Genomic DNA, 16,294 nt, shown 5'->3' with positions numbered 1-16,294 from the left:
ATAAGCCCCCGCTTCCTATGTACTTAGACATACATTTTACCACCTATTAGAGATGTCATAGATCAATGCGGTGTGGCTTTAGGTTCATTACCGTAGTGAGGACCTAAGTGAAGAGATACAGTATCATATACCATCATGATTATTAGTGACCTCATTATCATGACATTCTACATTAAAAAGGTGATGTACCACAGGAATAGTGGATTCTGTATCACCAGGTTTTACAAGAGGATGCCCCTCTCTTTATTTGGTGCCCTTTGCTGTGGGGATACATATTGAGTGGGCATTTGTACTATGGATGTAAATATTTAGCAATGCCTGAAACCTATGGGTTCAAATACCGTATTTGTAAGACTGTGAGCCACAGAGCTGGGTTGCTAAACATTGCTAGAAGCGTCATTTATAATTAAACTACCACAATGGCCGACATGAGGTCATTGTGTAGTTCAGAGTATAAGAGATCTCGCGAGATCTTGACATGAGACAAAGTCCCTTGCATTTGGGAAAGCGCTGTCCCTAATGCGAGTGGTTGCGCGACACACCCAGAGCAAATGCCGAGTGCATCGCACTATTGGTCACGTTGATTGGATCACTGACATCGATCGGAGCTGGTTGAACGACCGGAAGCTGTAATAGACCCTCGATCATCACTCTATAATATCACCTAACAAACTACCAAAATGGGGCTGATGACCTCATGCTGTAGTTTAGAGCGCGAATTCCCACGAGATTTTGAGTGTAAAGTAGTGCGCTTTTAACTTTACAACAAACGGGGTTAATAATAATGATTTCTGGTTATTTGCTACCAATTCAGCAGAGATAAGCACTGGGGATGGCAAAATAATCGCTCTTGAGAGTAAAGAACTGCCATTTATTGTTGCTATTCTGACAAGTGAGGCGGAGGGTTACAATACCAACCAACCCCGAGTTAATTATTTAAGGAGAGACCATCTACAGGTCGGTGCCTCCCCCAAGACTCAGATGTGAGCTTTGAGGTACCGACGGATAGGTGAGTCTATAGCTGATTCATTGTATGAGAAGCCACAGGAAGCTCAGTATGGATAACACAGCCAGAAAGAATGTTGTTGTTAGAGTCTGCAACTCAGTAGTAGTCCCACTATGAATAGATAATTATCCTCTAGGAGGATATATTTGTGTTGGAAGGTAGACCTGGGAGTCCAAGGGGCTGGGCACACATAGTTCAGTTACTAGAGTCTCCTCACATGTTGGTCCCTAGATGTAAGGGGATCTAATGGACAGGAATGTTGGGCACTGAAATAGACTGTGTAATTATGCTCTATGGGTGCTCTACTTCTGTTTTACCTCTTATATTTATGTAGTGCGGGGCCTCGTAGAACCTGAGCAAGGTCCAGGTGAGGTGAGGTCCATTTCCCTACCATGAAGGGTGAGCATAAATACAATATTTTCTTTGAAACTGTTTTTGGTGAAACACATTGTATAGGTGATTGACATAGTAAGTTTATAATGACTATGCATTTTCCTCCATAGATTTTGTATTTCCTATCTGACATGGAGGGTTAATGTCATTGGTTGGTACAGGTTGTATCGTACTCAACCCTTTTACATCCTACTATTTCACTTTGGTGGTGGTGGTGTTTCTTTTGTTTCATCACTACTTAGTGCAACTATTGTAAGAACAGAGGCCCTGACGAATGCCATGGGATAAAATACCCGCTAGGCAGAAACATGTTGGCCCGTTATTAGACAGATATTTGTTGACTGTCCTTTTTTTGCACTGTTCTATGTTTTTAATTAGGAGGTGTGGTTCGTCCGTAGAATAAAATTAGAAATGGAGGACACTCCATCCTATTTTAAAGTCACTATTTTTTCTGTTGCACGGTTTCTCACTTTACCATCAAAGATCAGCCATCATTGTTGGTCTGTTTGTATGGGTGGACCAAATCCTTGACCAGCAACTAATGGTGCGGCGCTTGAAGTCCCAATGATCAGGGGACTAGCCTGATTTGCAACGGGGTTTGGCCATATGATGGGACTGATCATTGAGTCAATTTGATGGTAACCCTTTGCTAATTGTTTTGGATTTGTCAACCATGTATGAATGATCTGTACTGTGTTGGTCTTTCCTATACATGTTTTGGAAAGCCATACACACAACAATCCTAAAACACGAGCCTAGGCAAAAGAAATAACTAGTTCATTAAACATATGCTATAATGGTAACTAGTGAAGTGATAGTGTACTTGATCCCTGCTCTCAGGAGGGATCACACTAAAGGAGGCATGACAAAGGCATGCCATAAACAAATAGAAAGAAAAACTAGCAGAGTGACAATGGAGACAACAAATAGCAGGCCTATGGGCAGGCTGTAAGCCTGCAGAGTGAATACAGCATGTCTCAAAGAGACAACACATGTGCTGCCTAAGCTTAACCTAAAAAAAACTACCATAGATTTCACTTTAGAGAGCACAGATCCTTGACTGATATTTGACCCATGAATAGCCTGTTGTACAGCAGAGTTTCTTTCAGGAGAACCAGGCAGCAGCCACTACACAGCTGAAACATAGATTTGTTTTCTTTCTCGAGTTTTAGATTAATCAAATATGTGGCCTGACAGAGGTCACCACAAACAGGCAAGAACCTTGTGGTACCCCATGAAAATGTCTCTGGCTGACTGACCAATCAAATTCAAATCTCTAATAAACCATATAAGTGTTTCAGTTTGCAAGAAAGACCATGCTTTGACCAGTTCTGAGAGCCTTAGGCATCTTCCAGTAGTTGGCTTAGAGCTGGATTGTCAAGGCTGTTTTCAGCTCTATACAAGTCAAGCAATATTAGAATTCCTATCTCAACCTGATTTAATGACTTCAAGATGATTCTTCTGGACGTGAAACATGATAGTCAATCTGGTTAATGTACCCTCTAGACTTTAACAGTGTTTCCTGCACTTCGGACATCTATATATTGTGAAGTTCCTACAATAAGAAAAAGGTCATCATACCATAACATTGTTCTTCTGTTACCATTTAACTGACTCTTCTACCTGGGTCGATTTTCTTTTCCCCATTACTTCTTCGTCCAGCACCTTAGTCAAAGAAGATCTGCTGTGGTTCTATTGAACATTGAATTGAGACTATATCAAGAGTAGGTGAGTGCAGTTGTGCGCGCATGCATTCTATAAGAATGTCAAGAATACTTTGGATAAATTAATGCCTAAGACCCATTACATAGCTATATTGTGAGAGGTATATTGATGTCTTAAATAACTTTTATTTATTTGATAGAGACTTCTAGCTGCAGATTCCTTACCTTTGAATTTTCCCCAGGGGTCAGACTGGAACTGGAAGATTTTTCGTGACCAGTACCCCTGCGCCAGGTAAGTGTTGTTGATCAGCTCCACGTCCATCGTCTGTGCCGGATGTGACGTCTTGGTACCTTATAAGCACCACCAAAGTGCGCTGACATCAGTTCTTTTCTTTTTCCACCAGCCAGCGCTGTTCTGAGAAAAGAGCTACCCCTCAGTCAGATTTTGACTGAATTGTTACGCTGTATTGTTGGCAGTTTTTTACGTTTTTTTTCCCTGGTGTTTTGAGGATGTAATTGCATGAGACGGGATTTAAGCCCTGCAGAGCCTGTCACTGGCTGATGTCGGTGAAAGTCCTGCACCTCATCTGTCTGTGGTATTTGGAGCGCACCCATGAGTCAAAGTTGTGCTCCAATTGCCAGTCCATGCACCTGAAGACTTTGAGAACGCAGTCCCTAAAGCTCATAGCGGCCCAGAATTCAAATCTGCGCAAGTCGAGGTCCCTGTCGAGGGGAAGGTTCCAGGACTGGTCGCGAAGCCCAAAGTCTTCATCATCCCATTCAAAGTCCTCTGGGCATTCGAGTAAGTTGAAGCACAAGGAAAAAGATTACGTTGAAGCGTACTTCCACTTCTCCTGCTCTGTTGGCCGATGCACTGAGGGAGCATCGTCATTCTAGGTCTTGACCTTCGGAATCTGGACTTGGACCAACTCCAAATCCTCCCGACTCTCGAGAAGTGACCCCTGCCCAACTGAAGGAGATCTATGAGGCCATGCGCCTCATATTTGTGTGGTCCAACCCCTCTGACGCACCTCCGGGCTCTGCAGGCCAGAGGGGACCTCATCTGGTTCCTCACCTGCGGCACTGGCCCCGGCCTCAGATGGTCCCCATGGATCTATTAATGGATCCGGACCATCGCTGGTCACACCATCTCAACCTTCCCAGGCGCCAATCCTGATTCCGACGCTCAGCAGTGGCATACCTGGCTCCGACCTAAGCCTTGCCTCCTAGATCAGAGCCTGAGCCCTACCCTTTTAGACTGGGCCTTGGGGAAGACTCAGAGGGGTTGCTGGACTCTTTAGAAAACCAGCCCCATCAGGAAGGACAAAATGTAGACTGGTTTGAGGAATTGGGTAAGGCCAGTGGCCTGGATACATCACCAAATGCTGGTCTGATTTCTCCCCTTACCGTTGCTACAGAGGAGGGAGCTTTCTATGCAATGGTGGGGTGGAGGGTGACGGAGGTCCTCGACCCTCAGTTACCATCAGCGGCACTCAAGAGTAACCTTTTAACAGAGGTGCTGCAACTGGGACAGATGAAGATCGGAGAACTCTGGTCTCTGGCAGAATCGAGACTCCACATCAATATGCTGGAGCTTGGTGTGATCAGACTAGCATTGAAAGCTTTTTTGTCCTCCATCAAGGGCAGGCTGGTGCAGGTGTTCACGGACAACACCACAGCTTTGTGGTCCTTCAACAAACAGGGCAGAGTGGGGTTGTAGACCCTTTGTGAAGAGGCCCTGCACCTCTGAATGTGATTGGAACAGCAGGGCCTGTCCCTGGTGGTTCAACCTGGCTGGCTTTCTGAACGCCAGCAGACAAACTCCGCCAAAGATGTCTAGTTGATCAAGAATGGTGTCTCCATCCTGTGATGGAGCAGCGTCTCTTTCGGCAGTGGGGAGAGCCTTGGTTAGATCTGTTTGCCTCTACTGAAAACACTTAATGTCAGCAGTTTTGCACCCTGGAGTTTCCAAGGCAGCTCTCGTCAGAAGCTTTTCGTCTCAAATTGAGTTCTGGCCTCCTACACTCCTTTTCACCTATACCACTACTGCCCATAGTTCTCAAAAAGATCAGGAACAACTGGGCCCAAGTCATCTTTGTGGCTCCAGACTGGGCACGGAGAGTCGTGTATCCCACACTACTGAGCATGGTCATCGATCCTTCAGGAAGATCTTCTGTCGCAGCAGCAGCAGGGGAGGGTTCTCCAACCCCAAACCTGTCCACTTACTGCCTTATTGTGTGGAAATGGAGTGGCGACAGTTGACAGCTTTCCGCCTTCTTCCCGAAGTATGTAACGTTGTCTAGGCAGCAAGGCGTCCCTTCACCAAGACTGTATACATCTGCCATTGGAATAAAATGTGGCATGGTGTGCAGAAAAAAATATTGATCCCCTTTCTGCTCCTCTTTCTGAAGCCGGACATTTCATTCTTTCCCTTGCCCAGAAGGGCTCTGCTCTGGGCACTGTTAAGAGCTATCTATCTGCCATTTCTGCCTTCTTCAGGTTGCCTGACCAGCCTTCTTTGTTCAAATCCCCTATTGTAGATAGATTTCTCAAAGGTCTTATTCATCTCTTTCCTCCTTCACCATTTATTATGCCTCAGTTGAACCTTAATTTAGTTCCGACTTTTTTAACGTGTGCTCATTTCAAGCCTCTCCACAATCGTCTCCTCAGGTTTCTCATACTGAGAACAGCCTTCCTTGTGGCAACTACATCTGCCCATTGAGTGAGTGAGCAGCAGGCCTTATTATCTAAACCTTCTTACCTCTGTCCATCCTGACTAACTGGTTCTTCGGACAAGGGCCTCCTTTCTACCAAAAGTGGTCAACCCATTTCATGTAGGCCAATCTATCACCTTGCCTACCTTTTATGCTCCTGCACATCCTTCTAAAGAAGAGGAGGGACTCAAAACAAGCATTGTCCTTTTACCTTGACCTCGCGCAAGAGTTTAAAGTATACGACACACTCTTCTGTGGGGTATGTTGATGTGACGAAAGGGCAGGAGAGGCAGAAGCAGACCATCTCCAATTGGGTCGTACCCCATCAAAATCTGCTATGCACAGGACAAGAAGCAACCTTCTACAGATTTGTTTGCTCATTTCACTAGAGCAATAGCTGTGACCACTGCATTAGCACATGGAGTTCTGGTCCTGGATATCTGTCAGGCAGCAATGTGGGCTTCCTTGTACAAGTTCACCAAACATTACTGTCTGGACAGTCTGGTCCACAGGCATGGGAACTTTGCCCATTCAGTCCTGTAGGACATTCTCGTTTGGAATTAGTTTGCATACTCTCCCCCGGGGATGGTATTGCTTGGGTATGTATGAAAAAGTAAGGAATCTGTGCCTAGAAGTCTGAATCAGATGAACAAGTTACTTACCTTCGGTACCGCCTTATGTGGTGGAGACTATATCTAGCTGCAGATTCCTTAGTGGCCCAACTATTCTCCTCGCTCTGCGAATGGATTTCAAGGAACAGGGCCGACTCCTTTCAGGGCCCTAGTTTTGAGTTAGTTGATGTTCTACATGGCTCCGCTCATCTGGCATAGAAAGTCGTGAAAAGAAACTGATGTCAGCACACTTGGGTGGCACCTGTATAGGTACTGCAACGTCACTTCTGGAGCAGACGACTCCGACAATGAACACAGAGTCACCTATCGGCACGTAGGGGTACTGCTCCCAAAATATCTTCCGCCTCCAGTCCGACAACTGGGGAATATTCAAGGGTAACAAATCTGTGCCTAGATAAAGTCTCTACCAGATAAGGAGTTACCAAAGGTAAGTAACTTGTTTGTTCTTCCTCCCATTCAAGAGCAATGTACTGTTTTATCGATTTTGTCAATTTTACTAGTGCTATCCAGGTTTAGTTAATTTTTAAGAATTCATTGGCTTTGTTTCCAGTATCTTTCTGAATCCTCTGAGTTTGTTAAATATATTGAATAGCTCAAATCCCATTCATGGTCAACGCTCATAATGTGTGCGGATAATTTAGGAATGCTGGCAACTTACATAAATGTCACATTTTGCATTTTAACTGATTCATGTGTGGATGTGTACAGTAAGCGTTGTATATGAGATTTTTGGTGTAAAGAATCCAGAAAATAGCTTGGTTAGTTTTGAAGCATCTTCTCTATCCTAATATGCTTTATGGAGCATTACTGTGTTCCCGTACATGTATGACTTGCAATCGGATTATGGTGATTACAAGGACCAATTAAATTTACTCACCATGTTATTGTGTGATTTGATTTCATTTAGCAAATCCACTTGTTTCTTAGATGCTAGCAAAACCTAAAATAAAATTGTACTTATTGTTTAAATGTAATCCTTACAGGTAAATGGATGCATTGGAGCTCTTGTGTGGAGGAGTACGTATATCCCACTGAGAGTGCTCCAGAATATGGTTCCATCCTTGTACCAAATGTTGACAATGTTCGAACAGACTTCCTTATCCATACTATTTCTAAGCAAGGAAAGGTATGTAGCCATTTCTTTCACATAATCCTAGACCAGCTGGTTTAATCTTAACCGATATTTCAATAGAATACAAGCATTTAATCAGGGACAGTTGGTAGATGATGGTTATATCAAATGTGCTATCAGAATTAGATAGTGAGGTCTGATTTTATTTCACTCTGAAGTAATCAAAGAAAGAGTGTCCATAGAGGAAGGATCTACAAAGAAGTGGTTGTCGCACGTGAAGTCTGAGGCCAGTTGTAAGTGGTCAGATAGTAGGACCAATTTCATGAAAAAATACAATGCTTTTTCAGGAAACCCTCACTCACCCTAGTGGTGACATGCTTCATCATCGGGTCCACCGGGAGAGATCGAGTACCTCCCCGGTGTGCTGCGACGCCAGGAGACTGCGAAGCAGGTTTTTTGTGTGAGGATGAAGAGTGGAAAATTATAATAGGGTTAAAAATGTCAGGGGTTGTACCAAAAAAACTTTTATTGGTTGGTCAACCTGACATGAGTAAAAACTGATTATGTGTAGGGAAACTAGCCAATTACAATATACTGGTGTTACCCTAGGAAGGAGGTCAACATGTTTCTGCCCGTTCTATGTGTTATTTTACTGGGCTTTCATCAGGACCGGTAAGCGAGTGTCCCAATGACAGGAGGGGCGCGCTAAGGCCCGCCCTGCCAATGGTCGTGAAAGTTAAAAATAGCACTATGTGTAAAATGGTGCAAAGAAAGAAAAGAAAAACAAACTCATAAGTTTGGGGTTTTACCTCTTTTGCGAGGAACCTAGGAGTCTGTGAAAAGTAAGGTGACAAACAGACAAACGAATACATAGACACAAAGACATAAAATCAATGGTTTATCATCATATACAGTGGCCATAAAGAGTGACTTTGTGGCATGACACGTGCTTGCATACCTATCAAAGGCGGTGGCCGGTATGCATGAGATGCGTAGCTGAGGTAGTGCCATAATCCGGGGTGGAAGGGCCTCAACTAGCGCTGAAGAAATGTATTCAGCGCGGTCTGTAGTGTGTGAAAGGTACAACAACAGCAGAGTGAAAGGAGATTTATTGTGTTTAAGTCTATCCGTGTGGTAGGCTAGGTATATACAAAGCTACCTATAGCGGGGTGTCAGGGAATGGTACCCGAGGTGAAAAAACGTTGAAGCAGGGTTTCGGTGCAACGCGCCGTAACACTGCTGGCCGTGGCATATAAATTGATCAGGCACACAACACTATGTACGTAATAAAGGAAATTATCCTCACTTGAAAAAAGATAGAACCACGCCCCATAGAACTCAGGAGGGGGGTGGGAGCGACAATGGCACACCCTATTCATAAAGGGAAGAAAAACAAATACACACAGAGGAGGTTTTAGGAACTAACATGATCCCATTCACACAACTTATCTGATAAAAGGTGTCCCATAGTAAGGTTTCTTACGCCCGCAACGCTCAGCACCCGCTCGGCACCTAGCTGCACCCTCGCTGGATCTCGTGGATCCTGAGCGAAGGGCAAGCTTGGCGTTAAGGGAGCGGTGGCTTGAGCGTGGGCCAATCGGGGACCTGAGATCCAAGCGAGACTTGGAATCCAAGTTGTGTGGACCAATCGGGGACCAGGGTTTTAAAGCGAGGCTTGGCCAGCTGCTCGCGTAGTCCCGCGAGAGGTCGGCAAGCCGGGAATGCATCTTGGAATGGAACTGAGGCTTGGAACACAAGCTTAACTGGAACGCAAGCTTGATTCAGTAGCGTGGGTGGGGCCACAGATCTTGGTGTTTAAACTGCGAAGCAGAGAACTATTCCTTAGTGAATCACCCGGTCTTCTGGACTTCACAATATTGGTGTTAATCAAATATTTCAATTAATGTTTAGGGATCCATATTGGATAGTGATGACCAGAGGTAGGATTCATAAACAGGAAATGCCTATATCTGCTCTTGGTGAACTGTCAGTGCCCCTCTGTTTTGTTCTGATATTTACAGCCAAGAATGGGAGGCAGTATGATCATTCTGGTGAAGGACATTAGTCCATGGGATTTGATATCAGCCCTTGATGAAATACCAGTGCCATTTCAGTTCTTATATTTACAGCAATACATGGGAGACAGGATGGAGAACTATGGTGAATTAATGTTTGAGGACACTAGTCCATGGAATTTGATCGTTCAACCCATTGATATGGGTGTTGAGTCTATAGACCCAGCGCTGTTCTTTTTCAAACAAGATGTTGTCTCTGTTTTTCACACAGTTAACCTGTTCGATCACGTCCAGGTCATGTCATTGGGAGTATGGTTGGCTTGCAGGTAGTGTTCACTCAGTTTTGTAGTGATTTTTTTGCATCGGATGTTGCTACGGTGTTCCCCAATGCGTGTTTTTACTTTCCTGGTGGTCATCCCCACGTAGCGTTTGGCGCAGGGGCATGTAATCAAGTAAATGACATTTGTCGAGTTACAGTTTGTGTGGGCTTTTTGCGTCCACACTTTACCAGGTTCCAGGTTAAGTTGTTTAGAGTGAGTGGTAAGATGGCAGACGCTGCAATCTGTACATGGAAAATGGCCCGTAATAGGGGGCAAATGCCAGGCTTCTGTGATAGACCTGGTGGGGGTTGCTGGAATTGAACTTTGCAATGGTCTTGTATGTACCAGGGCATCTTTTATACTCCTGCCTTTCTTGAAGGAGAACAGAGGTTTTTCCCAATTGCTCATGTTGCTCGTGATGGTTCTCCAATTCTTGTTGATGGATTTTTTCACAGTATCTGAAAGGGTACTGTAAGTGGTTACACATGTGAGTGGTACTTCCGTGGTTGTCTTCACATTATCCTCCAGAAGGGCGTCTCGGGGTTGGTTACGTGCCCTAGATTGGCCTTTTTTGAGGACTCCTTGGGGGTAACCTCTTTGTTTAAGTTTTTCTGTCAGTTCCTTGGCCTGTTCTTTGTAGTCGTTGATGTTACTACAATTTCTTCTTAGACGAAGGAATTGGCCATAGGGCAAGTTTTCCCGTAGAGGTCTTGGGTGGAAACTCCTGAAATCAAGAAGGTTATTTTTTGCCGTTGGTTTGTGATGGGTCACCGTTAGAAGAGAGGTTCCCTCTATATTGATTACCACATCAAGAAAGATTATCGATTGTCTACTGTGATTGTGGGTAAACCTCAGGTAAGGGTCAAGAGTATTAACCCAATTGAAGAACTGCAAGAGACTGTCTTCAGTCCCTGTCCACAGTAGGAGAATGCCATCAATGTACCTCCTCCATAATCCTATGGAGGAGGCAAAGGGGTTAGTTGTTGGTAAGATGTACTTCGTTTCAAAATCATAAACGTACAAATTGCAACCAAAGCAGCAGAAACATGTTGACCAATTTTTGATATTTATTAGGACTCCGGTTCCTTAACTCAGAACCTTGTGTAGTCCGTCCACACTGTTTTTATCCAATGCAGGTTGGCCATTATTAAAGATTCTTGTAAAGGTACAACCTCTGCATTTTTTAACACACTTGTACACTCATTTATAGTCACCTTCTAATTTGGGCACTGTTACACTCACCACATCCTGTAATCAGGCGTTGTAGCACGCTGGGGGGACATTCGGTCACCCCAGCGGGGACCCAATGATAAAGCATGTCACCAACTAGTGGTGAGTGAGGGTCCTTCAAAAAGAAAGGATTTTTTTTCCCCGTTTAACATTGGGTGATCACGACACCCGGTAGGTTTCGTCCTTAGAGGAGAACCTGTTGGGTATTCATAGGGAGATAGAGAGACATCACTTTGTACATGCACGTGTGTGAGTATTGATCACATTTGCAGTACAGAGTGAAATAAAATCAAACCTCACTATCTAATTCTGATAGCACTTTTTTCCACTTAGTCACTCCTTTGTTGTTAATTAAGAATTGATTGGGGTACAGGAGTGTCAACTCATGCCCTCTCTCTCTTGTTGGTAATTACTGGTTATATCAAATGACCAAAAAAGATTTGAATGTATCTCTTTCAAATTGGAAATATACTTTTTGGAAATGGCAGCCAACCAGTATACTTTTTGTTATATTACTAGTTCATACTAGACTTAGCAAAGCCATACAAATGTATACCTAGTGTATCAATAATTATAAAATCAGTCAGTCAGTCAAAGCTTTTATTATCGGTTAAAAACCATAAAAAAGACATAAATACACATTTACAGATAAAAATGTGAAAACAATTTGAGCAATAATACATTGGAGACCTAAAACATACTATATCCACACAATAGTTAAAGGTTAAAAGAGCACTTGCACTGGACAGTCCCAAGGCATTTTATTTGTAAGAAACCGCATATACTACAATATTTGTGTTACTACAGGCTCGATAGTTTCAGAGCTTCCACTTTTTAATTTTGCACACCTTGAGTACCACATAGAAAATAGGAATCTAGTGGTTGCTACACTGTCAGTGGGGTGGTGTCATATTTGAGGATTCTGAATACCTCCCTGTAGTCCCTAAGACCCCTGGACTTGCAGAACTGAATGATCCATTTGGCTCTTGCCTTAGAATAGGAGGGGCAGAAGAGCAGAACATGCAGATCTGTCTCACTGCTACCCTCACACCCCGGCAAGAACTCACTGATCGTGGGACTTTTGACCACTTGTGTGTTATAGCCCTGAGAGGCAATGAACCATGTCTGAACTGGATGTATAGTTTCTTAGCCAGAGGTGGCTGGATATCATCCAAAAATTTCTCAAAGTAGGGATGGACCTTGATATCCAGAAAGGTGTTGGTCAGCCTACCCATGGAGGAATTTGTTAGTGTGAGATCCATTTGATGACGCTTGAGTACCAAGCTCAACGATTTCTTGGTGAACAAGGCACAGGTCTCTTCAGGGGTAGACCACATATCCCCCATTTCAATAGCCTGGCAAAGGTGCTTAATATGGTTTAGCCAGGGTATATTCCCCACACCCCTTCTGGACAGATGATCCCCTAGGTCCTCCCTATAGCTTGTAAGCTCCGGGGTAGACGAAAGTCGTCTCCAGTACAGAAGGGGGCAATTTGAAACAATCTCCTGTACAGGTACCAAACCATAATCCAACCGTAAGGGGATCAGGGGGGTGCTCGGGGGAAGTCTCAGGAGGCGCCGGATAAAACTATTCTCAGTAAGGGAAAGAGGGGCGGCGCTGACATGGCCCCATAGGTCTGCACCATAAAGCGCACCCCCTCTCACCTGAACTTTATAGATTTCCACGGGCGGACCCAACAGTTTAAGAGAGGTCTCGTTGAAGACCTTTAGGATACCACCAGAAGATTGAGCCAACTTCAGGTTACCCTTAGCTAAGTGAGACCCCCAATCCATTCTATCATTTAGTGTGACCCCCAAATAATCGAAGGTAGACACTTGATCCACTGCTGTTCCATCCAAATGGGGGTGCGGACAATTGGATAATTTAGTATTAAAGACCATGAACTTGGTTCCTCAGTCTACAAAAGGAGCAGAATGCCTCTAATGTTCGCTGTATCCCCATGGGCGATTTTGATAGTAAAAGGGTGTCATCAGCGAACATTAGGGCTGGTATCTTACCCCATGCTAATTTTGGGGAGTCTAGGTCTCTCGCTCCCAATAAATGTTCAATCAGCCCATTGAGGAAAAGAGAGAAGAGCGTGGGGGCCAGCACGCACCCCTGCCTCACTCCCTTTTCCACCGAGAACGGGGCCGACAACTCCCCATTCCTCCCATACCCCACCCTTACATATGTACCTCGGTGCATGCGTCTTAAAAGGTGGCACAGGTAGGCCGGGGCACCCATCTCTAGTAGTATTGCCCAAAGCTTATCCCTCTGGACCAGGTCAAATGCGGACCGAAGGTCCACAAAGATCAAATACAAACTACCCGCCCCCATGGAGACCGTCTTCCAATAGACCAACTGTAATCTAAACAGTTGGTCGATAGTAGAGACCTTTGCGCGAAAGACCGCTGGAAGGTAGGTTAAAATGTGATGTTCGTCCATCCAACTCTGCAACCTTGTTAATAGAATGCGGGCAAATAATTTCTGGAGGACGTCAATCTAACTAATAAGGCGGTAGTTGGCCGGGTCAAGAGGGGAAGCCTTTTTATGGATGGGTATAGTTTCTGCACCCAGCCATGTTGGGGGGATCTCCATACCCTGTAGAATGGCATTGAAATATACCTAGTTGTAAGTGGCCCAAACTTTCTGTTCACTCAGGTAAAGATCCCCAGGGATCCTATCTAGGCCCGGTGCTTTTCCCGTGGCCAAACTTCTGAGGGCCGCCTGGTTTTCGAGCAGGGTGCAGGGTGGGCAATCAAGACCCGAGCCCTCCTAGGGAGCTAGTTCAGGTGTACTCTGTTGGGCAGCTAGATCCGCTGGGGATGCAGGGCCAATGAGTGAATAGAGGTGCTTAAAGTGGGCTAGCCAAGCCTCTTCGCTGAGGTTAGGAATAATAGCAGACGACCCCTCTGCCGACCCTGCTCGGACTAAATTCCAGAAGGACCTACAGTCTCGATTGTCCAAGGCTACTTTGATGCTTTCCCACCTTGCAACCTCCCACTCGGACCTAGCCTCCATGATCAGTCTTTTATATGTTTGTCTGGCGTTTCTAATGCTTAACTGGGACCCCACTTTTACCTCATTTATAAGGTTGTTTTTAGCCACCCTACAGTTTTTATTAAACCAGTGGACATGCTTTTTTACCCTTGGCCTCTTGGTATCGGTAGTATAAAAATAATCGGCTAGAGTAAAAAGAAGCTTATTATGGATACGCTCTAAAACCAAGGGATTGGGCAGATCACAATTGGTGCTCATGAGATCGCGAACCTCTGCTAGGGAGCATGCAACATGATTATATATCTCAGCTAGCCTATCAGGAGTCAGCGCGACCTTCCACCCACCTAATGCGTCTGCTACCCGCCGCTGTAACTAGGTTCAAGTTAATAATGGTCTGATTAACTCTAGTGACAATAGATTGTGGTCACTATCGACCCTTGGGATGACGGAAAAAGCTCTCAATCGGACCCAGAATTCTATATTAACCAAGATGTAATCAATGGTCGTACTTTTCCCCGGTCTATTAAAGGTGCTTTTGCCCAGGACATCTGGAAGGAGTCTGCCATTGCAGGCCCTAAGCTAATGTGTTACAACCAACTTGTTAATCATAAGAACCAAAGGCGATAGACGCTTTGCCGATACATAATGCATTCCGGAATAAACCAGATGTCATCCTCATCCAGGGTTACAGAAGGGATCCAAAGAGCGGTTCAAAATGGCAATTAAAAGCGACACCAATAATTTTGTGATACGACGAGGGAAATCAGAGAAGGAGGACCTCCAGGGCCTCTAAAGGGGATAAGCCCATCTGGTGTGTTAAGGGGCGTAAATATATATTGATCACTGCCAGCGTGAAGCCATCCCGAAAATTAAGTACAATACAAAGAATATCCAGGCAATGGGTGTCTATTACCTTAGCTGAGCACCCCTAGTGCACAGCGAACCAAATACACTGACCCCCGAGGGTCTTCCCCTGGGACCCTGCACCGCCAGTGTGTAGAATGTCGCAAAGCCCAACCTAGCAGGAGCAGCCGAAGCCAGGTCTCTTGGAACAGACACAAGTCATAACTGTCCATCAACTCACCCCACTCTGGGTTATACAGCTTTGACCCTAGCCCTGCTACATTCCAAGACCCGATTAGTGGTCTACGAGTCGCCACTCGAGCTGTGAACTCCTCGGTGGGTTGGGCCACGTTGGGGGGTGGGGATACTATGTGTGTATATGTATCCAATTCCCTATCACCTCCTATGGGGCTGATGTTTTGAGGTGATGGAAGTATTGTTAAGCTGTCCACCTTATGCCCAGTGACTAACTCCGGGGGACCCACCTTGACACTTAAGCCCTCCTCAACATGGCTCCTGGATAGATTCGTAGCCATTCTGTCAGGGCCCGGGGAAAGTAGTGGTCAATCCACATTGCTTAGGGTGCTATATCTGTTAACCACAGGTATATTGTAATCTAATTCTGGTCCACCCTGGTAGAAATGGGTTGGTGCAGGCCTATCCAATATTAGAGCCGTGAATAAAAATACCCCAAGTGGCAAGTATTAATTGAACCTGCGTTGAAAGGCCCTCCATTACCTAGTTTATGTTTAACCACTCCAGGATCCCTGAAATTTACGATTACACAGTCACCACAGATATCTTTGGGTCTAGTCCCTAACCAGCTAACTCTTCGAGCGAATAGAATCTCCCCCTGGCCAGATACCATTAAGGGTCTGTGTTTATTTAGCCAGAAGATGATTTTAGTCTTGAGGTCAGGAAATGTTTCACCTCGTTCGGAGGCCAGTAAGGGTACTCCTGTGAGCACCACCACATATAGAGATGCTTCAGGAGGTAGCTGGGGGCATGGAGGAATTTTTGGGGGACCATTTTCGTATGATTTCAAAGCGGGGTTATTTGGAGACCTCCCCAAGTCTGGGCGCTGTTTACCATGGGTTTTTGGGATAGAGAGTGGAGGACAAAGTGTCGAGCCTATATGGCTGCAGGCACATTTAGTCGATTTACTAGGCCAAGACCAATTGAAGCACAGATTAATTGCTGCGTATGTAGAGGGGCCAGATCGTGTGTAGGGTTATCAAGGCGAATGTTATCGGCTGGATTTAGGCCTTTAATAGCCGACTTTGATGTGCCTGGAGCCGCTTAAGTGGCAGGATTCCCCATTGAGGTGGCTGGCTGTATTCCACCTAATCCTTTATTATTTATCAGTGTCACTAGTTTATCAATCCTGCTAGACAGGGTTTTAAAA

The 16,294-nt window shown here is 44.9% G+C and overlaps 1 protein-coding gene across 1 annotated transcript in view; it reads left to right on the top strand.

Moving 5' to 3' along the window:
* Window positions 1-16,294, top strand: part of DNAH5 (dynein axonemal heavy chain 5) — a 5,605,957-nt gene that overhangs the window by 4,153,896 nt on the left and 1,435,767 nt on the right. The window contains exon 46 of the mRNA XM_086967405.1: window positions 7,393-7,535. Coding sequence (XP_086823531.1) covers window positions 7,393-7,535 — 143 coding nt within the window. The remainder of the gene's footprint in view (window positions 1-7,392; window positions 7,536-16,294) is intronic.

The sequence above is a fragment of the Lissotriton vulgaris genome, chromosome 4_1 (genome assembly GCF_964263255.1).
Source record: "Lissotriton vulgaris chromosome 4_1, aLisVul1.2, whole genome shotgun sequence".
Classification (NCBI taxonomy): Eukaryota; Metazoa; Chordata; class Amphibia; order Caudata; family Salamandridae; genus Lissotriton; species Lissotriton vulgaris.
This window is presented reverse-complemented; position numbering and strand designations above follow the sequence as displayed.